Genomic DNA, 25,600 nt, shown 5'->3' with positions numbered 1-25,600 from the left:
TAATCTGTCTCTCCCTCCTAACCCCATTCTCCTGCCTTCTCCCCATAACCTCTGACGCCTGTACTAATCAAAAATCTTTCTATCTCTGCCTTAAAAATATCCACTGACTTGGCCTCACAGCCTTCCGTGGCAAAGAATTCCACAGATTCACCACCCTCTGACTAAAGAAATTTCTCATCTACTTTATAAAAGAACATCCTTTAATTCTGAAGAGGATACAGGAGCCTGAAAACCGTGACTTCCAGGTTCAAGCAAAAACGTCTTCCCAGCAACTATTAGGCTGTTGAACTCTGCACAACACTAACCATTACCTCAGCAACTACGGTGTACTCTGAACTTTGGCTGCACTACAGACTTTGGATGTGGACTTTAATTAGCTTGTATACCATTATTAAGTTATTGTATTATTGATTGTTATATACTTATGTTAGTGTGTTTACAGCCCTTTTAAGTGGCAGAAAGTAATAATTTCATTTTTCTGTTGCTGGCACATATGATAATTTAACCCACTCGACAAATCTAAGTGGGAATGGAGTGTGGAGAAGGATGTAAAGAGGCCTTGATGGGTGTGGACAAGCTAGGGGAGTGGGTTAGCAACCATGTTGACAAGGTCTATTGCCATGCCTTCATCATTTCCAACCGCCCCCCGCCCCCAACAATCCAGTTAAATTAGTGAGATGGAACTGTGCTGCATCCCTGATTACCCCCTGCCTCCCAATGTACACAAATCCTATCCCTGAGAATGTTCTCCAATAATTTCCCTGATCTAAAGCCCACTGGCCTGTAGTAACCTGACATCACTGCTGTCTTTCTTTAATAAAGGAACAACAACAGCTATCTTCGAGTCTTCTGCACTGCAATCTTTGTTGGGGCCCCAACTACCTCATTCCTTGTTTCCCATGGCAACCTTAGATTGTTCTCATCCGTCCTTGGAAATTTATCGACCCTTAATTATCCCGTGACATCCAACACCTCCTATTTCTTCACACCAATGTGCTCCAGATTATCCACATTCCTCTCCCTGAATTTAACATTTTCTATGTCTTCTCCTTGGCGAATACTGATGAAAAGTATTAAGGACCAGGCCCACATCTATCCCAGTCTGAAGAAGGGTCTTGACCCAAAGCGTCACCCATTTCTTCTCTCCATTGATACTGCCAGTTTCGCTGTTACTCCAATAGCTTCTATATAGAGATTACCCCCTAAGTCTCTCAGAGCACCCTCGCTCTCCCTGGCTACCAATGTAGTTTTGTTTTAGTTTAGTTTATTATTGTCACATGTACTGAGATACAGTGAAAAGTATTTTTGTTGTGTGTTATCCAATCAGCGAAAAGGCGATACATGATTCCAACAATGTATTACAGCAGGTTGGATGTGAATGCAATGTTGATATTGACAGAGTACTTTGTTGCTGTGTTTCCCCCTGTATTCATTTAATCGTTCCCTCTCCACAGTTGCGTCAGGCCAGCCTGCACTGTTGCCGCCAGGTAGCAGCAGAACAGGTGAAGCTTCCAGTGGGTGTTCAGCGTCAAGTGGTTATAACTCAGGGAACGCTACACAAGCCTCAAAGGGGGATTGGAAAGCTGCTGGTGTCACCAAGAAACCCGCCGCGCCGACTTTTCCATTAACGTCTCGTTTCCAACCAAACCCGCGGCAGCCGGCAGCGTCCAGCAACCTGCGACCGGCCTTTTCGGGAACTTTTACTCCCATGCCTGAGGTGTCAGTCAGCCCTCGTCCTGGAGAGTCTGCTTCCTTCCCTGGTGCGGAATGGACGGGAGCCCCGAGTAAAGGTGCAGGGGACGGGCAGAAGGGAACCAGCGGTTTCACACCTTTCCGATGGCTGAATAGTGCCTCCAACTTTCATATTAAAAGCAGCGTGGGCACGCTGAACCGTGTTCCACCAAAGCCAGCAGTCAGGAGGCTCGATATCTCTGAGTTCCCTCGGATACCAAAGATCAAGACTCAGACTGGCAGTGACGCGCAGGGTAATGGAGCACCGCATGTAAGCAGACTGATGAGCAGTGAGCAGACTACAGGAGCCAGAGAGCTGCAGAAGGCTGGCGAAAGGCTTAATTCCTCGGGCTCGGACAACTCCCACGTTTGCCAGGAGAAGCTGCGACCTCTGGACGTGGCTCCCAGCCTGACCGCTCCGATGTGTCTGAAGGCTGACCACTCCACAAGGCTGCCCAAGATGGAAGCCTACGACCCTTTTGAACCCACAGATGATGAAGTGCAGCACTGTGGCAGAAAGGACAGCCATCCGCAGTTGCAAACAAATGTTAAAGATGCAGATGATATGTACGATCCTTTTGAACCCACGGGTTCTGACCCAAGTTCGTCAAATTCCACCCCTGATTGGACTGAGTCAAGATGTGAACCTGAATCGCCAATGTCCAGCCCTGGCTCCGGGGGTTCAGTCGCAGATAAGCACACAGCACAGACATTGCAGCTTTATTATGATTCTGACAGTGCAGAGTTATCCTCCACACACTCCCAGCCTTGTCAAATTCAAACTGAACCCCCAGCAACAGAAGACATAGCGGAGAGCCCCGAGACTCAAGCACCGTTTGCTGTTCCTTCTTTGGACTCTGACTTGGAAGCGACTTGTGACTCGCGGGTTTCTATTGAGGCCAAGGATGTGAAACTGAGCGCAGAATCTGGTGTGAGCAAGTGGGATAATGTGCACGCCAACCAAACATACTGCAGTTTGTCAGTGTCTCAAGATGGACCCAGGTCTGAGCAACAGGCGGTAAATGCGGACTGTGATGGTATTTCTTCATCTGCCTGTTCTGATGAAGGGATTGAGCAAGCCGTCGACAAGATTGTTCCCATTGTTCCCACGAATACGAGAACTGATGTAGATATTTCTTCAGAAAATGAATTAAGAGGCAGAGCTGATAAAGAACCCCACCCTGAATCAACGGACCGGTTAAGGTCACGGTCGAGTTCTCACAGCCGACGGAGAAGCAAGAATTTGGTTCGCGAGAACCACGGGGGCCACAGGTCGAGGTCCCGGTCGAAGGAACAGAAACAGTTGAGATCGCATTCAAGAGAACACAGAAGAACAAGATCCAGATCGCGGTCTCGATCCAGCAGCTTTGACAGGTACAGGAGACGGAAACTGAAGCAGGAAAGGTGCAGGGAAAAGAGAGGGAGGCGTGCGAGATCAAGGTCGAGGGAGCGAAGGTCAGGCAGCTCATCCTCTGACCTGTCTACTGACAGCCACAAGAGGAGGAGGAAGGTCTCTGGGTCCAAGGACCACAAAGGTTTCTACAAACACTCCCACAGCAGCAGCGAGAGAGGAAAGAGAAGGCAGTACCATCGGGAGCAAAGTCGGGAACAGTATGAAAGACGGAGCAGGCGGTCAAATTCCAGGTCCAGGGAGAGAAGGCGCTCGAGATCCAGTTCCAGAAACAGAGATAGGAAAAAGCCCTGGCCTAAACTCAGAGAAAAGATTAGGTCTTGGTCCAAGTCGAGTTCCAGAGAAAGGAGATCAGGGTCTAGGTCGAGCTCCCGGGATAAAAGAAGATCACACACTCGATCAAGTTCCAGGGAGAAGAGAAGGTCCAGCAGACACACGGACAAACGAAGATCTAAGACTCGCTCCCGATCTAAAGAACGGAGGAAACCAAGAACTCGCTCAAGAACCCACTCGCGATCGAGGGAACGGAGCAGATCACAGTCCAGAGAGAGGGACGCTCAGTCAAAGTACCAAGCCCCAGAGGATGAAACAAGACAGAACTTTACACCGGAGAAAGTACTACATGCGGAGAAGGATCAAGAGGAAAAGAAAGGACCCTCACCCATTCAAGAGTCGAACCAGAGAGATGTCCCAGTGCAGGAGTTAATAATTTCTTGCAGTGCTGAGAGCTCCCAGGATGGTAATGATCTGCCTGTGGACCACACCTCTGCTCATTCAGTGGGACTAAAAGAGGAATCAATGGCGCACATTGACCAAGTACAAGAAGCAACAGGGCAGTGGGAACTTCCCGAACAATGGCGAGAGACCGTGTGTCAGAATGAGAGCGTGGTGGGAAACGATGTGGATATCCTTGCTGCTGTTGAGCATGTTTGGGAAGACTTTGACACACAGACAAGGCAAGATGACAGCAAAATAACAAGTCCAAGTGTCCCCTCAGAGTATTTCCAAATGGGAAGTCCATGTTACCAGGACCATGCTACAGCAGATGAGGTTTCTATTCCACTGATAGGTCTCAGTGAAGAAGAGGAGGCAGTAAACGAAGAAGCCTTGGGTCCTGAAACAGAACCATTTCCCCAGCCATTCCCAGCTGAACCCGACCCTCCTAGTGCTGGATCTGAATCTCTGAACTTTGGTAAAACAACGATATTTGCAGGTGATCAGACAGCATCAGTGGATGTGAGCATATGTGAGAAGCTCAAAAGCCCTGTCCCTGCAGGTGCTGAGACTGTGAGCTGCTTTAAGAGTGAGCAGGTGGAGAACAGTTCAACAGATGAGTGCGATCAGAAGAAAGAACCACAGCTGGACACTGTTTGCCTTGCTTCAAACAGTACAGGCAAGCAAGAGGAATCATGGACTGATATATCTGCAACTGACTCATCAGAGAAGCAGCTGGGGCCAGTGAAAGTGGAGAGCAGTAAGGAATGTGTGGAGATTGGGCTCTTGCAGCCAGCAGAGCCTGTGAAGGTGAAGGCAGAGCTTGATGCAGCAGCACAGGGCTGCAACACCGGAGTGAAAGCCAAGCCTCTGGTCAAGAGAGTAACTTGGAACTTGGAGACAGAGAAGGATGAGGCTCCCTCAGCGAAGCCTGCCAGTGAGTATGCTATGTCTCTTGTGTCCTTCTGCACTCCAAACTCTCATCACAGAGCACTTAAAGATTCTTCCTTTGAAGGCCAAAAGGTAATTCAAACTTCCCTCTGTAATTAATGTGCTGCTTAACCTGATGTCAGTGCAGATAATGAAGTTTTCTGCCAATATTATTAACTTCCCACTGAGTACGTTTGCAGCAAACCTTCAAACTCCATTGATAAAATGAGCTTCAAGTTATGCCCACTGAACAGATACAAACACTGTCAAAACAGGTGGTAGGTTACAGAGTGTACTAAGTTATTGAGTGTAGATATCGCTCAACGTTTGTAAAGCATAATGCGAGAGCTCTCTAACCTCGCAGTATTCCACACGACCAATGTAGGGAGCTTCCTTGTGTCAAGAGTCATGCAGCATGGAAACAGGCCCTTCGGCCCAACTTTCCCATGTCATCCAAGATGCTCATTTACACGAGTTCATTTACCCGCATTTGGCCCATATCCCTCCAAATGTTTGGACGTACCTGTCCAAATGTCTTTTAAATGTAGTTATAGTACCTGCCTCAACTACTACCTCTGGCAGTTCGTTCCATATACCCACTATCCTCTGTGTGAAAAAGTTGCCTCTCAGAATCCTATTAAATCTTTTCCCTCTCACCTTAAACCTATGTCCCCTGGTTCTTGATTCATTCCCCTACTCTGAGTAAAAGACGATGCATTAACCCTACCTCTAAACAAGTCAAGTCAAGTCAAGTCAAATTTATTTGTCACATACACATACTCGATGTGCAGTGAAATGAAAGTGGCAATGCCTGCAGGTTGTGCACAAAAAGAATTACAGTTACAGCATATAAATAAAGTTAATAAGTTACTAAACATAGCACAAAAAGTGTCGACAAAAATTTAGTCTCTGGGGTTATAAAAGTTGACAGTCCTGATGGCCTGTGGGAAGAAGCTCCGTCTCATCCTCTCCGTTTTCACAGCGTGACAGCGGAGGCGTTTGCCTCATCGTAGCATCTGGAACAGTCCGTTACTGGGGAAGATCTCTCTCCTTTCTGCTCCCATCTTGGGGAAACATGGCCAGTTCCCATTCCTGATTTAAGAATTAATATCACCGTCAAAGAACACGGAACATTACAGGATGGTGGATGTTAGTGAGCCTGCTGAGATGTATGGCAGTCGTTTCTGTCCATCTGTTTGCCAAGTTCCTTTTGAATCAAGTAACAGCAGAGCTCAAAGCCATAGTCACAGGATCTCCATCTCTCTAGAGTACATTCTGCCATTCCCCTCATGACCTGTGGCTTGGGATCAGGGCGTGTGGAGAGAAGGCAGGTACGGGATACTGAGTTGGATGATCAGCCATGATCATATTGAATGGCGGTGCAGGCTCGAAAGGCCGAATGGCCTACTCCTGCACCTATTTTCTATGTTTCTATGTTACCTCTAACCAACAGTAATGGCCATACTTATGTTGAAACAAGGAACTGTAATGCTGGTTTATAAAAAAAGACACAGTGCTGGAGTAATTCAGCGGGACAGGCAGCATCTCTGGAGAGAAGGAATGGGTGACGTTTTGGGTCGAGACCCTTCCTCAGACCCGAAATGTCACCCATTCCTTTTCCAGAGATGCTGCCTATAACGCTGAGTTACTCCAGCATTTTGTGTTCATCTTCGGTTTAAGCCAGCATCTGCAGTTCCTTCCTGAACAAGGAATTGTAGATGATGGTTTGCAAAAAAAGACGCATAAAGTGCTGGACTAACTCAGCCAGTCAAGCAGCATCTGTGGACAGGTGACGCTTCGGGTCGGGACCTTTCTTCAGTCTGAAAAATGGTCTCAACTCAAAACATCACCTATCCATGTCGTGCGGATATGTTGCCTGACCCGCTGAGTCACTCCAGCACTCTGAAACGTCACCTATTCATGTTCTCCAGAGATGCTGCCTGTCCCGCTGAGTTTCTCCAGAACACTGTGAAATGTCACCTATCCATGTTCTCCAGAGATGCTGCCTGACCCGCTGAGTTTCTCCAGCTCTTTGTGTCTTTTTTTGTTGTACTTATGTTGCCATGTTACGCACACTTCATCAGAATCAGGTCGTCTGGTTTGGTCATTAGTGGTTGCAAATAATGAAAAGAGAGAAACATATTCTGTAAACAAAGCTAAATGTTTCCACAATCATGAGTCGGATCTACAATCAGCTGTGAAGCTGCTTATGGAATGAAGAGGCTCCATGAATAGAAGGGCCAGCACAAGTACCCAAAGCTAAGCTGTAGAATCTGCAGCCAGCTCTATTGAGTAGTGCCGAGTGTATAATCCATCTTGTCTCCCTCCCGAGGCTCCCATTGTGCCTAAAGCTAGTCTTCACCTAACCCTATTCACTGTGTGTGATATTGACACACTGCTGGACACAGAGACCTTGAGCCTGGGTGATAATGCTTGCACTTACACCCCCAGTTTCTCAGCAGCCAGAGCTTGCTGCAGGTCAACAGATCCGCAAATATAACAACACAAAAATGAATATATAATAATAACAATACAATAAATTAATAACCGTAATACTAGGTAACCATGATAGTGCAAAAACCAAAATCCATGGTCTGCAGTGCAACCAAAGGTTAGTGTTGTGCAGTGTTCAAGAGCCTGTTGGTCACTGGAAAGAAGTGGATGTGAACTCCTGACCTTCACCCACTGGATCCAGTACCTCGTTGTCCACCTTCCCAAGATCAGTGAGGACTGGGCTGTAAATATCCACGGTGGGATGAGTAAACGTATTACAGAGATCCCCATCTCCCACTCTCCTGCTCGTTTTTAATCAGTCTCTCGTGCCTTGGTCAGTGAGGAAGTCACGGACAGTAATGGCCCCTGCCCAGACTCTGCAGCTGACATCCATCCTTCCTGAACCCACCTTCTGGCGAGGTGGCACTGAAGAAGCTGCTGCAAATCCACCAACTACCCACTTTCTGGTGAGCAGGTGCTCCATGTGATGAGGGGACTGTTACTGAAGTCACACCCCTGGGCAAGTCAGCTGCCAACTGCAGAAGAGGGCCATCACTCCTCTTTAGTCTTTTAAGCACCAAAGCATGGAAACAGAGTGTCTCCACAGCTGTTAAGGTGTTGATGTCTGTTAGACCACACTGGCCAAACGTTCGTGGCAGTCTGCGTGTGCTTAGTGCTGAGATTCAGCTGTGTGGAAGTTTCATTTCCCACTCGGGTTCACTGACTACAGGAACAAGAGAGACCACAAGTATCAAAGTTAGCCTCAGATTTAAAGTTAATGATAATGCAGCATCAATAGTGCACTAATTTCTCTCCCAAAATTTCCTTCTTGACCACACTGAAGTTCTCAACTCCTCACAGATATAATTGGGTTCTATTTGTCCTGCCCATTCCTGTGTATTTTGTGATAACATTTTGATTGAATCACCCTTTTATTGCCTCAATGTAAGTTTGCATACCGTGAAATTCTATAATCTCTCCTCAGATCTTGAATCTTCTGCGTGGAACGGTTAGATCTGCCAGTGCGGTCAAACAGCGACAGAGTATTCCTCACACATTAGATTGAAAGCTGTTGCTCTCTGTGCTGTCTTGGTGCAGTTCCATCGGTGATTAGTTGGATCGGGGTACATGGTACAGCTAGTTGAACCACTGCCTCATGGTTCCAGTGGCCCAGGTTCAATCCTGACTCGCGTGTTGTCTGTGCGGAGTCTGCACGTTCCCCCTGTGACCTTGCGGCCTTACTGTGGGTGCTCAGGTTTCCTCCCACATCCCAAAGGCATGTGGATTGGTAGGTTCATTGGCCCCTGTAAATTGCTGCTAATGTGCAGGTAAGTGATAGAGTCTAGAGAGAGTTGATGGGAATGTGGAGAGAATGGAATCGTTGCAAGTGGATCCTTGGTGGTTGATGCAGACTTGATAATCAAGAAGCTTGTTTGCTGTATGATCACCCATCCCTCTTTATAAATCCACTAGGCTCCTAACCTCATTAAGCCTTTCGTTCAGACAGTGGACCTGATGCACCAAGCATGCAGATAGGACCAGTGGATGGAGTGCAGGATATGGATAGGGTGCAGGATATAGATAGAGTAGAGTTAGTTTAATTTGACATCATGTTCGGCACAGACATTGTGGGCCGAAGGGCCTTTTCCTGTGCTATTCTGTTTTGTTGCATTCTATTGCCCAGCTGTTTAGAGGCAGGAGATGAACTGTCAAAACCTCCCAGAATTGGCAATTATGTTGGCCTTAGCCTGTTGTCCTTGGCTGAGAATTGTGTCTTGCTGATATTATGAATAATCTCCCACATGGGTTCCTCTGTGCCAGCACTAGTTACAGGCACTGGTAGTGTGGGAATAGTCTTGAGTGTTAAGTGCAGCACATTAACAGGCCCTTTGGCCCACCATGTTCATGCTAACCTATCTGCACTAATCCCATTTACCAGCACTTGCTCCTACAGTGTCTCGTTGATTCAAGTGCTCATCCCGATGTTTCTTAACTGTGATAATATCTGCCTCCACGGAATCTGTGTTCCAGATTGCATCCACCCTGTGGTTATACATAGTATTCCTCAGATCCCCTCCACACCTGTACTGCTCAGATAAATCCATGTCTACGGCGATACCCATGTTTAAACTCGCACCATAACGACCTGAATATGCAGCAAGCATGCTGCAGGTTACGTGTTGCACGATGGAAAGAGAGCTTGGTGTTAAAGAGTGTAAGAACTTCTCTCTTTGTTGCAGGAACTCCAATGTCCTACAGGACACACCGGTACAACAAAGAGAGCAGCTGGAAACCTCCAGAAACAAGTCAACCATTGAACCCTGTGCCCCTGTTCCCACCTGCAGCACCGAATTACATGATCCCTCCACCGATGTTCCCCGGTCTGTTTCCACCTCAGGTTGGTGCCAACACGCACTCTTGCTATCCGTGCCCTGCTGTGTGCCTGTCTGCTTTACTGCTGACCCTGGTTCTAGACAAGTCTCAGGTGCAATCCCCTACAGTGCCTGAAAGAGAGGGGGAGGCCGTGAGGGCATGCCACTATGGTTCTGTTTGGTCAGTTGCTGGTTGATCTCTGCCCCAACTTCATACCATGACTCCATGAACATCAAGCAACCTCACCCCCAGCGCTCCCTACATCATTGCTTGCTAATACAGACTGGCTGTTCCATTATAAAGCTTCTCCACAACAAAGTTCTCCATGGGCTAGAGTTCTTCTGAAGAAGGGTCCAGTCCTACAACGTTATCTGTCCATCCCCTCCATAGATGCTGCCTTAACCTCTGAGCGCCTCCAGCACGTTGTGTTTTATGTTTTGTGTGTTGTCTGTGTGCCTGTGATGCTGCAGCAAGCAGATATCCATTGTACCTGTACCTTACCAAACCTGTACAGGTGACAATAAGCTGGGCCTGGCCTGCTGTGCGTGCAGCGTGAGTGAGGTCTGTGAGCCGAGACAATCTTGCCCGTCGCTTTTATTGCTCTCGATCTCTGAGTGTTTCTTCTCTTCCTCCTGCAGGCATTCAACCAACTCAACATGCCACCTCCGTTCATGCCTCCGTTCCCACCGCTGCATCCTCCACCCTACGCGCCCGTCAGCCAGCCCGCCCCTCCCTTCATCATGCAGGGCAGTATCCCGCTGATCGGCTCCACGCCTGTGCCGCCGTTACTGCCGCCACCCACGTACCAGGCCGGCACTGCCGCTGCCCCTGTGGCCGTCCCTGCTGTCGCCCCTCCTCTGGCTGTCGAGACACACGTGGCTCAAGTGGAAGCAAACCTGGACACTGATAACAAAGCCTCCGAGGACAGGACTCAGAATGAGAATGTAAGAGAGTGTGATTACACGGTACTCGGCTGGCAGACTCTGCTGACGGGCATCCAGACCATTTGTACTTTGCAGGAGAGTGGGTTTAGGCCGCTGGATCCTGCAAGCTTGTTTCTCTATTCCTTGCTGATTCTTTCTTCCCGTGCACTGTTCATCCACGTTGTGTTTTGTAAAAAAGATTTTCCCAGCACGACCACTCCTTGCAGCAGTTTGGTTTCTATCTCGTCAGAATGGAGGCAAGAGAGGAAATCTTTTGATTCGGAGCAGGTTGTTGTCATAGAAGTTTAGGAAAATGCAGGGAGATATCAAGGGAGGGTGGTGAATTTAGTTTACAGAGTCCGAGAGTTGTACAGCATGAAAACAGGCCATTCAGCCCTCCTTGTCCATGTCGACCATGTTAGCATACTGGGCAAGTCCTAATTGCCCGCATTTGGCCCATAACCCTCCAAACTATTCCTGTCCATGTATCTGTCGAAATGCTTTTTAAAAGTTCAAAACCTTCCCCTGGCAGCACATTTCAGATACAGACTAACCTCTGAATGGAAAAGTTGCCCCTGAGGACCCTCCTAAACTACCCCCCTTCCCAACCCCCCCCTCACCTTGTCGTTGCCCTTTAACTTTGGAATCCGCAGTGATCACTGCTGGAAACGTTCCCTCCTCCATGTGAGTGAACATGCAGAGGTTTAGTTTCTTCATGGCTTTACTGCTGCAAATCACCATCTGCTCACTAGCATAGTCTTTCAGATAATTTTGATTCTTCCAGGTTTCCCAGCTCCTGAGGAATGTTCTTCCAAACGTGTGTTGAGTAGTACGTGTTAGGAGTGGAACAACTTGCTGTGTGGTTCATCCTCTGACCTGCAATGCCTGGTCTTGTGTCTATCGAATCATTAAACACCATGTGCTTCTGTTGTACTTTTTTAAGCTTCCTCCATCACCGATTTAGTTTAATTGTAGCGTTGAGACAGGCTTTTATTTCAACGTGGTCCTTCTCTCAGACATGGCAAATGCCTCATTGGACGGTCCCATTCAGCTGCCCATTCATGCTTAATGTTGGAATTATCTTCATCCTGTCAATCTGTCACAGTGGTTTCACGGGATGAATCTCTGGTTAAGGTTCATTTTTTTCTGCTCGTTTTAACTTTGTTTCTCATGTTTCGAGGGTTTTTTTCTTTCATGTTATCCTTCCAGCAATAGAGGGAGACATAGGGCAGTACATCACAGGAACAGGCCTCAATGTCAGTGCCAAACAGAATGCCAAATTAAACTAGTGCTTTCATCCTGCACGTCATCTATGTCCCTACATTCCATGCATATTCACGTGTCTATCTAAAAGCTTCTTAAATGCCACTATTGTATCTACCTCCACCTCAAGCTGTCCCCTCTAGTCTTTGACATTTCCACTCTGGGGAATAAAGATTCTGACTATGTTCGCTATCTATGCCTCTCATAATTTTACTTACTTCTATCCCCCTCAGGCTCCGCACTCTAGAGAAAACAATTTTGTCCAACCTCCCCTTAGTTAATACCAATCCTGGCAACGCCCTGGTGAACCCTGGTGCTTCCTCTCCTCATCCTTCATGTAATGGGCTGACCAGAATACGTCAACGTTAGCCTAACCAAAGTTTCATAAAGCTCCAACATTCCTGATTCTTATACTCAATGACCTAGTGTAGGATAAGCATACCATTTGCTACCTTTACCACTCTATCCACTTATGTTGCTACTTTCACAGAGCCATGGGCTTGGAGGGGTCCTGCCATTAACTGTATACTGTCCCCTTACATTTCACCTCCCAAAGTGCCGCACTCCACAATTTCTCGGGTTAAACTCCATCTGCCATTTCTCTGCCCATATCAGTAACCGATATATATCTTGACGTACCCTTTGACACACTTCCTCAATGACTGCAACTCCACCAATGTTGTCGTTTGCAAAATCACTATCCAACCCATCTACATTTATGTCCCTACCTATATCCTTCCTTTGTCCCGCCCCGCCTGACATCAGTCTGAAGAAGGGTCTCGACCCGAAACGTCACCCATTCCTTCTCTCCTGAGATGGTGCCTGACCTGCTGAGTTACTCCAGCATTTTGTGAATAAATACCTTCGATTTGTACCAGCATCTGCAGTTATTTTCTTATACATTTATGTCCAAGTCATTTGTAAATATCACAAGGAAGAGAGGTTCCAGCACAGAACACTGTTGGTCACAGGTCTCCAGTCAGATTGACATCCTTCCACATCTACCCTCTGCCTTCTATGAGGAAGCCAGGTCTGAATCCAAATGACCATGTCACGGTGACCCCATGCATCTTAGTTTAGTTTATTGTCATATGTACTGAGGTACAGTGAAAGCTTTTGTTGTGTGCTAACCAGTCAGAGGAAAGACAATACATGATTACTATCGAAAAGACTTTATCAAATGCCTTACTAAAGTCCATGTGGGCACTGCCCTACTATTCACTGTTCAGCTGGTTCAACCACAACCTGTTAGACAGAAAGAGGGAGAGGCTGATCATCTCCTTGGCGTTAGACCATGGCTGCAGAGTACTTCAATCTCAGTCACCCTCCTGGGACCTTGACCTCCCTTACCCAATCACAGTTTGACGTTTTTACTTGTCCTCCCGACTCAAGAACCTTTTTAACGAAGAATTGCAGATTTCTACTGTCCTCTGTGACAGGATGCTTCTTGTCATCACCCTGAACACACCGGCCTCTTGTTCTGGAGTTCACGACTGCCTAAACCTCTCCCTACATCCCCCATCTCACCAAGATGAGGAAATAAATCTCACCCAGACCAGACCCCAGAGCTGTGACAATGCCTTGATGGTCCAGGCTCCTGGTGCCACGCAGCGCAGGTCCTCTCCGGCCGGCAAACGGCCGAGTTGTGTAAGCCCGACACACAGCAAGCGTTTGGGAGAGCAGTGGGGTGGGTTTGCTGGCTGTTGTGGGACTGCAGACGTCTTCTGCTGCATGGCAACTCTGTTCATGGCCACATTTCCAACCTGCGAATTGTTTGAGTTATGAACAATTCACAGGAATGGAACCCAGCCGTAATCCGGGGCAACGTGTGCAAGTGATGGCCTGGTGAGTATTAGGAATCTCACAGCATTGTTTGCTGAAGAGCAGATATCCCTGTTGTGGCTACTGTTTAGTACCTGACCAACGACACGGATAAAAACAATGAACAATGAATGCATCCCTTCATTGGGAGCAGAGGAGATTAGTTTAATTTGGCATCATGTTCAGCATGGTCATTGTGGGCTGGAGGGCATGTTCCTGTGCTGTACTGTTCAATGTTCTATGTCCATTGCCATCAGAAGGATTTAGCTTATGGTGAGAGGGGTGTAGCAGCAGTCTCTTAATAGTCACAGAGCTACACAGCATGGAAACAGGCCCTTCAGCCCAGCTTGTCCATGCCCATCGAATTGGTATACTGGGCTTTGTCCCGTGTGCCTACAATGCTCCATATCACTCTAAAACCCTTCCTATCCATACATCTGTCCTATGTGTACATTCTTGGCCAATAAACTTATTAATTAATTCATTTATTTTAAAATTCATGATGATATCCACTTCTACAGATTCCACTGGCAGCTGATTCCAGATACTGACCACCCTCTGAGTGAAAACGTTGTTCCTGAGGTCCCTCTTAAATCTCTCCCCTCTCACATTAAGCTTGTGCCCTCTAGTTTTAGAATCCTCTACCCTGGGGAAAGACTGTGAGCGTCCTCTTTATCCATGGCCCTGAATAAAGTCACCCCTCGGCGTCCTACACTCCAACAATGAAATATCCCAGCCAATCTAACCTCTCCCTGTAACTCAAGCCCACAAGTCCATGTAGCATCCTGATGAATTTCTTCACCCCTCCCCAACATCATGGCATCCTTCCTACATCAGGGCCACCAGAACTGCACACAGTACTGCAACTGTGGTCTCACCATTGACTTGCACAGCTGCATCATGATGCCCAAACTTCTTTGCTTATTTGGGTCATTCTAAAATTAGGAAATTCTTAATTGTGCAAAACCTTTTTTTCAACATCTTGCATCCTAAACTGTGTTACCACAGTTGAAGCGTCTAGAACTGAAGAGCTCAGTGCCAAATCTTGTTGATGTTACTAATTCCCTGCTCTTCCCAGTGGGGTCCTGGTGTCATGATAGGACAGTAGTATCAGCCTGACTGTGAAGCCTGTCACAGTTCTTCCTTGGTCTGGTTTGAGTCCTGGGACGTTGCTGGAGGACTTCAGCTGCCTGGTGCCAACCACTCTAGGTGACAGCCATGTCCCTGGAATGGTGTGTGTCAGCTTGTTGCTGACCGAGGTGATTGATCCTGATGCATGCTTAAAGCTTCTCAGCTGGAGAATCTAAAACAAAACAAAATCAGTTGAAGACATTTCAGTTGAAGACACAATTAATGAAAACCGAAAAGAACTACATATGCTGGAAATCTGAAAACAATCGAACAGAAAATGCTGGAAACATTCAGCTAGTCATCACTCGTCAGGAAAACAGTTGTCTCAGATTGAAGAAGCCTCCTCAGAACTGGGAATGGGAGAAAGTTCATTTCTCTTTCCCCCCTGACCCAAATATTAACTTCTCTTTCCATAGTTGCTGACTGACCTGCTGAGTGTTTCCAGCATGTTCTGTTTTTTTTATGTAACACAATCCGGTCAGACCACATCTGTAGGTACAAAGAGCAGTTCTGATCTCCAGATCCAAGGAGGGAGATACTTGCTTGGATTCGATGCCCAGTGCATTCACTGGATTGATTATTGGATCAGGGAATTGACTGAATGGGAAGAGATTTACTAAAGCTGCCTGTACCTGCTACACTGTAAGGGTGTGATGATAATCTCATTGAATCACAATATTCTGAATGCATTGAAAAGGTAAACGACAGATTCTACACAAAGGGGATCACAGTAATAAGTAGATTACAACTAGGGTTGTAAATCTCCCTAGACAGCAGTGATAGTTCAGGCCTTGATCAACATTTGTGAATTTTTGTCTGGAAGTAAGGCCTGGGTCTGGGGGTTGAATGAGAGAGTAAACAAGGGTGAGGGGATCAACCTTGTATTGATTGGTGGAGAACTACTTGTCTAGGGACTGAAGCCAGCAACCTTGCGTCCTTGAGACGAGCAAGGATGGACTTGATGAGAGTGTGAAATGCAGAATAAAATGCAAAAAAGAACAAGTGTTGGAGGAACAGTGGGTCAGACTCGGAATAAACAGTTCCCAGTGGTAGGGACAGTGAGCATCAGAAGTGATACTAGAATGGCCTGCCCTGAGCGGTGTGTTCAAAGTCATCTCTGTACCATTATGTTCTGGATTTATAGTCGGCCTGAACAAGTGTTGACCTTAAACTTTTTGTTTTCTGTTTCAGTATATAAAGAAACTTCACGTGCAAGAGAGAGCTGTTGAGGAAGCCAAGTTGGCGTTAAAGCCGTATTACCAGAATAAAGAGATCACCAAAGAGGAGTTCAAAGAAATCCTGCGTAAAGCAGTACAGAAGGTGAGACTGGCCAGGGTGGGTGAACTGTTGGAAGTGTGCTGGCAGCAGTGGCCTGTATCCCACAGCTATACATTAGCTTATAGTGGTGGAAACCAAATGGACATAGATTTCAGTGTAGAATCCCTCTCAGTAAATGATCAAATAGTGGGAGGCACGGTGGCGCAGCGGTAGAGTTGCTGCCTTCCAGTGCCAGAGACCTTGAGTCAATGAGATTACAGTGCCAGAGACCTTACAGTGCCCATGACTGCGTGGGTTTTCTCCGAGATCTTCGGTTTCCTCCCACACTCCAAAGACGTACAGGTTTGTAGGTTAATTTTTAAATCTAGTTAGTGTGTGTTGTTGGTAGCTGGAGATTATGTTACATCCAAAAGTCTTCCCCGGCGGTGCTGGGCCCGAATGTATCTGAGCCCACCCCATTCTGCGGCCCTCGGCTATCGCGTTTCGCTGGGGAACTGGTTGCTGCACTGGGTTTGTGAAACGTCTCTGTATCACGCTGCAGATCTGCCACAGCAAGAGTGGTGAAATTAACCCCATCAAGGTGGCGAACCTGGTGAAAGGTTACGTGGAGAAGTACAAACACATCAGGAAGTACAAGAAGGGGGCGGAGGGAGAGAGCAGCAAAGAAACTGACGGCAAGGAGGAGGAGGAGAGCTGAAGGTTTTGCCCGCTGCCCGTACAGACGGCTCCTAGTACAGATTGTCCGTGAGTGTGGAGGGCCCACAAGCAGGGCCAGAGGGTCAGCGTGGCGTCTGCACCCAGACACTTTATATCTCATGCTATCGTCACCCCATTCATCTGTGCTCCTGGGAGAAAGGAAAAAACCCTAGAACCTTCCTGCCTGCTTTGTTTTCTTTTTGTACAATAGAACACAATTCCACACTGTGACTGTCCGTCTTCCCACAAATCCGGTTTGTAGACATTGTTTGCCTTTAGCATTCTGTTCCTTTGACTTAAAATGGATTGAATACTTGAAGCTGCGTTTAGTCGGTCTGATTCTGCCTGAGAACGTCACAGTCTGAATAACTCGGGTTTATAAAACATTGGTCACTTTTGCAAACAGTCTCTTATTTTTTAGGTTCCTCATTTCTGAGTAACACATAACATTGGCTTCTCAAAATCTGCTCTAAACTGCTTGTCATAAATCATAATTTAAAAGCCATAATTGCATCTTTTAATGCTGTAAATAATATTTGAAATTCATTTGTTAGAGTGTTTTCTTTTCTCTTCCCCAGTATGAATAATTCTGGGTCTGTGACGATAAAGATGAAGTGTAAATGGTATTAATTCATGCTGGGATTTTATTTCTGTTTGCCCTGTCTTTGAACAAACCTTAACTAATGCCCGAATAATAACACATAGGATGCTCCCACAGAATACTCACCAAGTCCCTTCATTAACAGACAGAACATTCAGAAACACAAAGTGCTGGAGGAACTCAGCAGGTCAGGCAGCATCTGCGGAGGGAATGGACAGACAACATTTTGAGTCGGGACGCTTCAGTCTGAAGATGGTCCTGACCCAAAACATCATCTGTCCATGCCCTCCACAGATGCTGCCTGGCCTGCTGAATTCCTCCAGCACTTTGTGTTTTACAGAAGATTCCAGCATCTGTCTCTGAAAGTAGGAATTTCATTGTTCTAGGGACATATGACAATAAAACACTCTTGACTCTCTCAGCGAACCATTGTTTACAGCTCCTCACCAATTAAAAATGTATTTTCCTCCTCTTTCTGCCAAAATAACTTTATGTTTCCCCACATTATACACCATGACAACTCACCTAACGTGTCCAAGTTGCAGTTCCATCTCCCAGCTCACTTTCCAGCATAGCATTGATTTGTCAGCAAGCTAGCACCCCTCATCCTGTCTGACTGTAGATGCTGAGGGTCAGTGTTGATCTCTCTCCTGTCTCTCAGATCAAAGTGTATTGTTACTGTATAGCAAAGGGGATTACAGAGGCAGGAGCTGGCCAGATTTGACTGGAAGGAGGCCCTAGCAGGGAAGATGGTGGAACAGCAATGGCAGGTATTCCTGGGAACAATGCAGAAGTTGCAGATCAATTTATCCAAAAGAGAAGGAAAAATTCTAAGGGGAGTAAGAGGTACCCATGGCTGACAAAGGCAGTCAAGGACAGCATAAAAATAAAAGAGAAGAGGTATATCATAGCAAAGAAGAGTGGGAAGCCAGAGGATTGGGAATATTTTAAAGAGCAACAGAAGATAACTAAAAAGGCATTACGGGGAGAAAAGATGAGGTACGAGGGTAAGCTAACCAATAATATAAAGGAGGATAGTAAAAGCTTTTTTAGGTATGTGAAGAGGAAAAAATAGTAAAGGCAAATGTGGATGCCTTGAAGTCAGAAGCAGGGGAATTTATTATGGGGAACAAGGAAATGGCAGACGAGTTGAACCGGTACTTTGGATCTGTCTTCACTAAGGAAGATACAAACAATCTCCCAGATCTTCGGGTGACGGAGGAGCTGAAGGAGATTCACATTAGGCAGGAAATGGTGTTGGGTAGATTGATGGGACTGAAGGCTGATAAATCCCCAGGGCCTGATGGTCTGCATCCCAGGGTACTTAAGGAGGTTGCTCTAGAAATTTTGGATGCATTGGTGATCATTTTCCAATGTTCTATAGATTCAGGATCAGTTCCTGTGGATTGGAGGGTAGCTAATGTTATCCAACTTTTTAAGAAAGGAGGGAGAGAGAAAACGGGAAATTATAGACCAGTTAGTCTGACATCAGTGGTGGGGAAGATGCTGGAGTCAATTATAAAAGACAAAATTGCGGAGCATTTGGATAGCAGTAACAGGATCGTTCCGAGTCAGCATGGATTTACGAAGGGGAAATCATGCTTGACTAATCTTCTGTAATGTTTTGAGGATGTAACTAGAAAAATTGACAGGGGAGAGCCGTTGGATGTGGTGTACCTTGACTTTCAGAAAGCCTTCGACAAGGTCCCACATAGGAGATTAGTGGGCAAAATTAGAGCACATGGTATTGGGGGTAGGGTACTGACACGGATAGAAAATTGGTTGACAGACAGAAAGCAAAGAGTGGGGATAAATGGGTCCCTTTCAGAATGGCAGGCAGTGACTAGTGGGGTGCCGCAAGGCTCGGTGCTGGGACCGCAGCTATTTACAATACACATTAATGACTTGGATGAAGGGATTAAAAGTACCATTAGCAAATTTGCAGATGATACAAAGCTGGGTGGTAGTGTGAGCTGTGAGGAAGATGCTATGAGGTTGCAGGGTGACTTGGACAGGTTGTGTGAGTGGGCTGATGCATGGCAGATGCAGTTTAATGTGGTTATCCACTTTGGTGTTAAGAATAGGAAGGCAGATTATTATCTGACTGCTGTCAAGTTAGGAAAAGGGGACGTACAATGAGATCTGGGTGTCCTAGTGCATCAGTCACTGAAAGGAAGCATGCAGGTACAGCAGGCAGTGAAGAAAGCCAATGGAATGTTGGCCTTCATAACAAGAGGAGTTGAGTATAGGAGCAAAGAGGTCCTTCTGCAGTTGTACAGGGCCCTAGTGAGACCGCACCTGGAGTACTGTGTGCAGGGTTGGTCTCCAAATTTGAGGAAGGATATTCTTGCTATTGAGGGCGTGCAGCGTAGGTTTACTAGGTTAATTCCCGGAATGGCGGGACTGTCATATGTTGAAAGACTGGAGCCACTAGGCTTGTATACACTGGAATTTTTGAAGGATGAGAGGGGATCTTATCGAAACGTATAAGATTATTAAGGGGTTGGACACGTTAGAGGCAGGAAACATGTTCCCAATGTTGGGGGAATCCAGAACATGGGGCCACAGTTTAAGAATAAGGGGTAGGCCATTTAGAACTGAGATGAGGAAAAACTTTTTCAGTCAGAGAGTTGTGAATCTGTGGAATTCTCTGCCTCAGAAGGCAGTGGAAGCCAATTCTCTGAATGCATTCAAGAGAGAGCTAGATAGAGCTCTTAAGGATAGCGGAGTCAGGGGTATGGGGAGAAGGCAGGAACGGGGTACTGATTGAGAATGATCAGCCATGATCACCTTGAATGGTGGTGCTGGTTCAAAGGGACGAATGGCCTACTCCTGCACCTATTGTCTATTGTTATTTAGTGACCATAGCCCACCCCTGTGTAATACCACCCACCACGGCTCCATCTCTGTATGGTTGCTTCAAATGCTCTTGCGATAACCACATTTACTGGTTTTCCCTTATCCCTGCAGTTACACTCTCAAACCCAAACCATAGAACTGTACAGCACGGAAACAGGCCCTTCGGCCCTCCTTGTCCATGCTGACCAAGTTGGAATACAGGGCTAGTCCATTTGCCTGCATTTGGCCCATGGTCCTCCAGACTCGTATATCCATATATCTGCTCAAAATGTCTTTTAACGCCAATTGCTACTGATAATTTAAGAGAAAAATACTGCAGATACATATTGGAAAATTGAAACAAAACAGGAAATATTGGAAGCAGTCAGGAAGTGTCTGTGGAGCGAGAAACCGAGCTTATGTTGAAATCATTAACTATACCCAACATGCAATGTACATCCAAGTCGAGACATAGGATCAACTTGCACCTTGTGCCTCCACAGATGCTGCCTGACCCGCTGAGTTCTTCCAGCATTTTGCTTTTGATCGTTATTTCCGCAGCTATAGTCTCTTTTGTTTCCATTCTTAATTAAACAAGGTTTAGATGGACACAATCCTAATGTGGGCAAATGGATTGGTGTGGATGTGGTGGGCCGATGGGCCTGTTCCCGTGCTGTACCGCACTCACTGCACCATATTCTGAAGCTATGATTCGTTCTTCAACTCTCACGGTCTTTTCTTTCCAACATTCAGCCACCTGATTAAGAGTCAAGCGTGTTTAATTGTCTTCTGTACTGGCAACGAAACAATGAAATTCTTACTTGCTGCAGCTTAACAGTACTGTAAATTCAATAACACACAGAGAGTATAAGAATCAATGCAATAAATTAATAACTAATACAAGGCAACCATAATAGTACAAAACTGAAGTCCAAAGTGCAGCCTTAGAAGATCATAGTTGTAAAGTAGTGGTTAATGATGTGCTGTGCCTCATGCAGATCCCTTTGATGGTGGGGAGATCAGTACCTGTTATCTCCACTCTGCAGTCTCCTTTGTTCCTGGGTGTTTAAGTGCCCGTACTAAGTCATGTTGCAACCTGTCAGTGCACTCTCCACTGTACACCTGTCGACTATCTGGCACAAGCTGATTCACTAGAATATAGAACAGTACAGCACAAGAACAGGCCCTCCGGCCCACAATTTCTGTGCTAAACATGATGCCAAGACTATCTCTTACCTACCTGCGCATAACCTAAACAATATTTGGAAAGAGAGCTGTTTATTTTCTAGTGCCTAGGAACTGATGGATAAAGAAAGAGATGCAAATCTGTGTGATTGCACGCTACCTGTTGGAATAGCAGGGTGAGGTTGCTCCTCAATAATGGGTTGTGTATGTACAGGGTCCAATGTCGGGACAAGGCTCCACTGGCCTCCGTGAAGGATTACCCACATCGTGTCTGAGTTCAACATCCATCCCATTTCAGAGAATTCATTTCATTCCAAGCAGTTTAAGTCCTGGAGCAATTGAAAAGCAGAGGCAGAAAATACTGTGATTCATGAAGAAGAATGTGATGGTAGGAAACATAGTGCCCTCCCTATTTCCACATAGGATCACGCAGCATGGAAACAGACCATTCGGCCCAACCCGTCCATGCCGACCAGGATTCCTGTGTATAAACTAGTCCCACTTGCCTGCGTTTGGCCCAAGTCCCACTAAACATTTCCTATCCGTGCAAAATGTGGATCTCACTCTCCAGGAGCAGAGCGCCTGGGGGGAACCCACACGATCAGTGCGCGTAAACTCCATCCCGACCCAAAACATCACCTATCCATGTTCTCCAGAGACGCTGCCTAACCCGCAGAGTTATTCCAGCACTCTGTGAAGCATCACCTATCCATGTTCTCCAGAGATGCTGCCTGACCTGCAGAGTTACTCCAGCACTCTGTGAAGCGTCACCTATCCATGTTCTCCAGAGATGCTGCCTGACCCGCTGAGTTACTCCAGCACATTGTGAAACGTCACCTATCCATGTTCTCCAGAGATGCTGCCTGACCTGCTGAGTTACTCCAGCACATTGTGAAACGTCACCTATCCATGTTCTCCAGAGATGCTGCCTGACCCGCTGAGTTACTCCAGCACTTGTGTGATTTTTTTTCCCTACACAGAAGGAACCGGAGGCCAGGATCGAACCGGGATCACGAGCTGTGAGGCTGCAGGTCTCTGCACGTGCTAGTCTGCTGACTACTTGTTGATTAGTGGATGGGTGATGAGATAGAGGCAGAGATGCTACATGGCACAAACTATCCCCAGGGTAGCTGTGAGCTCAGCTGTTTACAGTTCTCATGTTGTACTCTTGACATCTTGCTCCCCTGAGATTATGGCAAGCACTCAATAATAAGTGGAGAGGCCAGGGTTGTTTTACTTGGAACAGAGGTGGATGGGGAGGGATATTATAGAGATGTATAAAATCAAGAGGATAATAGAGTGGGTGAATGCACAATCTTTTACCAAGGTAGGGGAATCAAGAACTAGAGGATGTAGGTTAGAAGCAACTTTTTCACAAAATGTGTGTATATGGAACGAGCTGCCAGATGAGGTCGTAGGATGGGTTTAGAGGGAATATAGGTCAAACACAGTCAAATTGGACTAGCTTAGATGGGGGCACAAGAAACTGCTGATGCTGGAACCTCAAGCAACACACAGTGCTGGAGGACCTCAGCGGGCCAGGCAGCATCTGGGGAAGGAATGGACGGGTAACGTTTCGAGGTGGGACCCTTCTAGCTTGAATGGAACAACTTGGTCAGCATGGAGGAGTTAGTCTGAAGGGCCTGTTTCTGTGCCTAATGATCCTTTCACACTGGAAGCATGCATGTCCTGAGCCGTGTGTCCATGATCATGAGGGGTGGGGATGTGTGGGGTGCAGCCTGTGGGTTTGGATGGGAGCTGGTGCAAGGGTTGCCGTGTGGACCAGTCACCATGTTGTAGGAAAGGTGGGAAAGGTACAGAGAAGATCTACGAGGATGTTGCCACGACTAGATGGACTGAGGGAGAGGTTGAGTAGGCTGGGACTCTATTCCTTGGAGCGTATGAGGATGAGGGGTATAAAATCATGAGAGGAATAGATCGGGTGGATGCATAGTATAAGAAAATAACTGCAGATGCTGGTACAAATAGAAGGTATTTATTCACAAAATGCTGGAGTAACTCAGCAGGTCAGGCAGCATCTCAGGAGAGAAGGAATGGGTGACGTTCGGGTCGAGACCCTTCCTCAGATGCATAGAGTCTCTTGCCCAGGGTAGGGGAATCAAGGACCAGCAGCTGTAGGTTGAAGGTGAAGGGGAAAAGATTTGATAGCAATCTGAGGGGTACGTTTTTCACACAGAGGGTGGTGGGTGTATGGAACGAGCTGCCAGAGGAGGCAGTTGAGGCTGGGACTATCCTAACATTTAAGAAACAGTTAGACAGCTACATGGGTAGGACAGGTTTGGAGGGATATGGAGTAAGCCGAGGCAGGTGGATCTAGTGTAGATAGGACATTTTGGGCCGAAGGGCCAGTTTCCACGCTGTATCACTCTATGACTCTGCTGCCAAGGGTGAGAGGATGCCTGGTGTGTAGTGTGAGTGGCAGTTGGACTGTGCTTGTGTCACCACACCGTGGACGTGTCTGTGTGGCTGCTCCTCTATAACCAGTGCGCGTTTCGTTGCTGTGAAACAAGATCTGAACTCACGAAACTTTCTGGGAGAGGTTCGTCAGGCGCAGGGGACCCGTCACCCACCGGGGCGAGCTGGTCCTTCTAGAACATTCACCGGGGTGTGCTTTAGTTTACAGCCATAGAGCTGTACAGCATGGAAACAGGCCCTTCGGCCCATCTTTCTCCAGGCCTACCAAGGTGACCAAGAAATGTCGACACAAGGAAGTGCAGAGACTGTATACATTGGGGTCAGGACCAGGCTGAAGCAAGGTCAGCCCAGCAGCTGAAACACCAGAGACAGACAGACACAACGTGCTGGAGTAACTCGGCGGGTTCTTGGTTTCTCTGCCGTATCGCAGGAGCCCGGTGGGAGGGAGAGCTGCAGCAATCAATCAATCAATGAATGAATGAATACTTTATTGTCACGTGACGAATCACAGTGAAATTCTCTGCTTGCGTACCCAAGGTATGCAAATAGTCGCCACATAGTGGGTGCTGACAAAGTTACAAAGTGTATACCACAGGCCATATCTTCCCATCCCCTCCCCTTTCTGCGTTCCGCAGAGACCGTTCCCTCCGTAACTCCCTGGTCCACTCGTCCCTTCCCACCCAAACCACCCCATCCCCGGGCACTTTCCCCTGCAACCGCACGAGATGCAACACCTGTCCCTTTACCTCCCCCCTCAACTCCATCCAAGGACCCAAACAGTCTTTCCAGGTGAGACAAAGGTTCACCTGCACCTCCTCCAACCTCATCTATTGCATCCGCTGCTCCAGATGTCAACTTATTTACATCGGCGAAACCAAACGCAGGCTCGGCGATCGCTTCGCTTAACACCTGCACCGGTCCACGTTAACCAATCTGATCTCCCAGTGGCTGAGCACTTCAACTCCCCCTCCCATTTCCAGTCTGTCCTTTCTGTCATGGGCCTCCCCCAGTGCCGTAGTGAGGCCCACCGGAAATTGGAGGAACAGCACCTCATATTTCGCCTGGGCAGCCAGTGGTATGAACATCGACTTCTCCCACTTTAGATAGTTCCTCTGTCCCTCTCTTCCCCAGATCTCCCTCTATCTTCCTGTCTCCACCTATATCCTTCCTTTGTCCCGCCCCCCTGACATCAGTCTGAAGAAGGGTCTCGACCCGAAACGTCGCCCGCTCCTTCTCTCCTGAGATGCTGCCTGACCTGCTGAGTTACTCCAGCATTTTGTGAATAAATACCTTCGATTTGTACCAGCATCTGCAGTTATTTTCTTATACTTAAGTTACAAAGTGTACACAGTATCTACGCCAGGTCCTCCTTTGTTCTCCCCCCCCCCCCCCCCCCTCCTCACAGCGGGGCGGTCCACCCCCACACACCGTCTCCTCCACAGTCCCTTCCCCCGGCAGCGACGTCCTCACTTCCACGTGTCCGCCCTCGTCCGTCCATCATTGATGGCTGCACCGACCTCTCCACTCTCGCCGCCGGCTCCTCCACGGACACCTCCGTGGCGCTGACCCGGAGCGGGCCCCACTCTCAGCGAGGCGGGTTCTCCTGCTCCCTGTACCCCGGCAGTGGGACTACAGCGCGGGGCTGATGTGGTTCCACCGCCCCACTCACCCATACAGCACTGACCACCCCCTCCGTGAGGTTCCTACCCTCTCAGGTCCCTCCGATCCTCATCCCCCCTCTGCCATTGCTGCCAACACGACGCTTCACCACACCCG

The 25,600-nt window shown here is 47.4% G+C and overlaps 1 protein-coding gene across 3 annotated transcripts in view; it reads left to right on the top strand.

The window, feature by feature from the left end:
* Nucleotides 1-17,507, top strand: part of phrf1 (PHD and ring finger domains 1) — a 62,088-nt gene extending 44,581 nt beyond the window's left edge. For all 3 annotated transcript variants that reach the window (XM_078415459.1, XM_078415460.1, XM_078415461.1), the window contains 5 exons: nucleotides 1,455-4,793; nucleotides 9,520-9,677; nucleotides 10,291-10,596; nucleotides 15,982-16,110; nucleotides 16,610-17,507. In XM_078415459.1, coding sequence (XP_078271585.1) covers nucleotides 1,455-4,793; nucleotides 9,520-9,677; nucleotides 10,291-10,596; nucleotides 15,982-16,110; nucleotides 16,610-16,765 — 4,088 coding nt within the window. In that variant the 3' untranslated portion in view covers nucleotides 16,766-17,507. The remainder of the gene's footprint in view (nucleotides 1-1,454; nucleotides 4,794-9,519; nucleotides 9,678-10,290; nucleotides 10,597-15,981; nucleotides 16,111-16,609) is intronic.
* Nucleotides 17,508-25,600: the final 8,093 nt, after the last annotated feature.

The sequence above is a fragment of the Rhinoraja longicauda genome, chromosome 18 (assembly GCF_053455715.1).
Source record: "Rhinoraja longicauda isolate Sanriku21f chromosome 18, sRhiLon1.1, whole genome shotgun sequence".
Taxonomy (NCBI): Eukaryota; Metazoa; Chordata; class Chondrichthyes; order Rajiformes; family Arhynchobatidae; genus Rhinoraja; species Rhinoraja longicauda.
The sequence above is the reverse complement of the archived record's forward strand: the minus strand, read 5'-3'. Positions and strand labels throughout refer to the sequence as shown.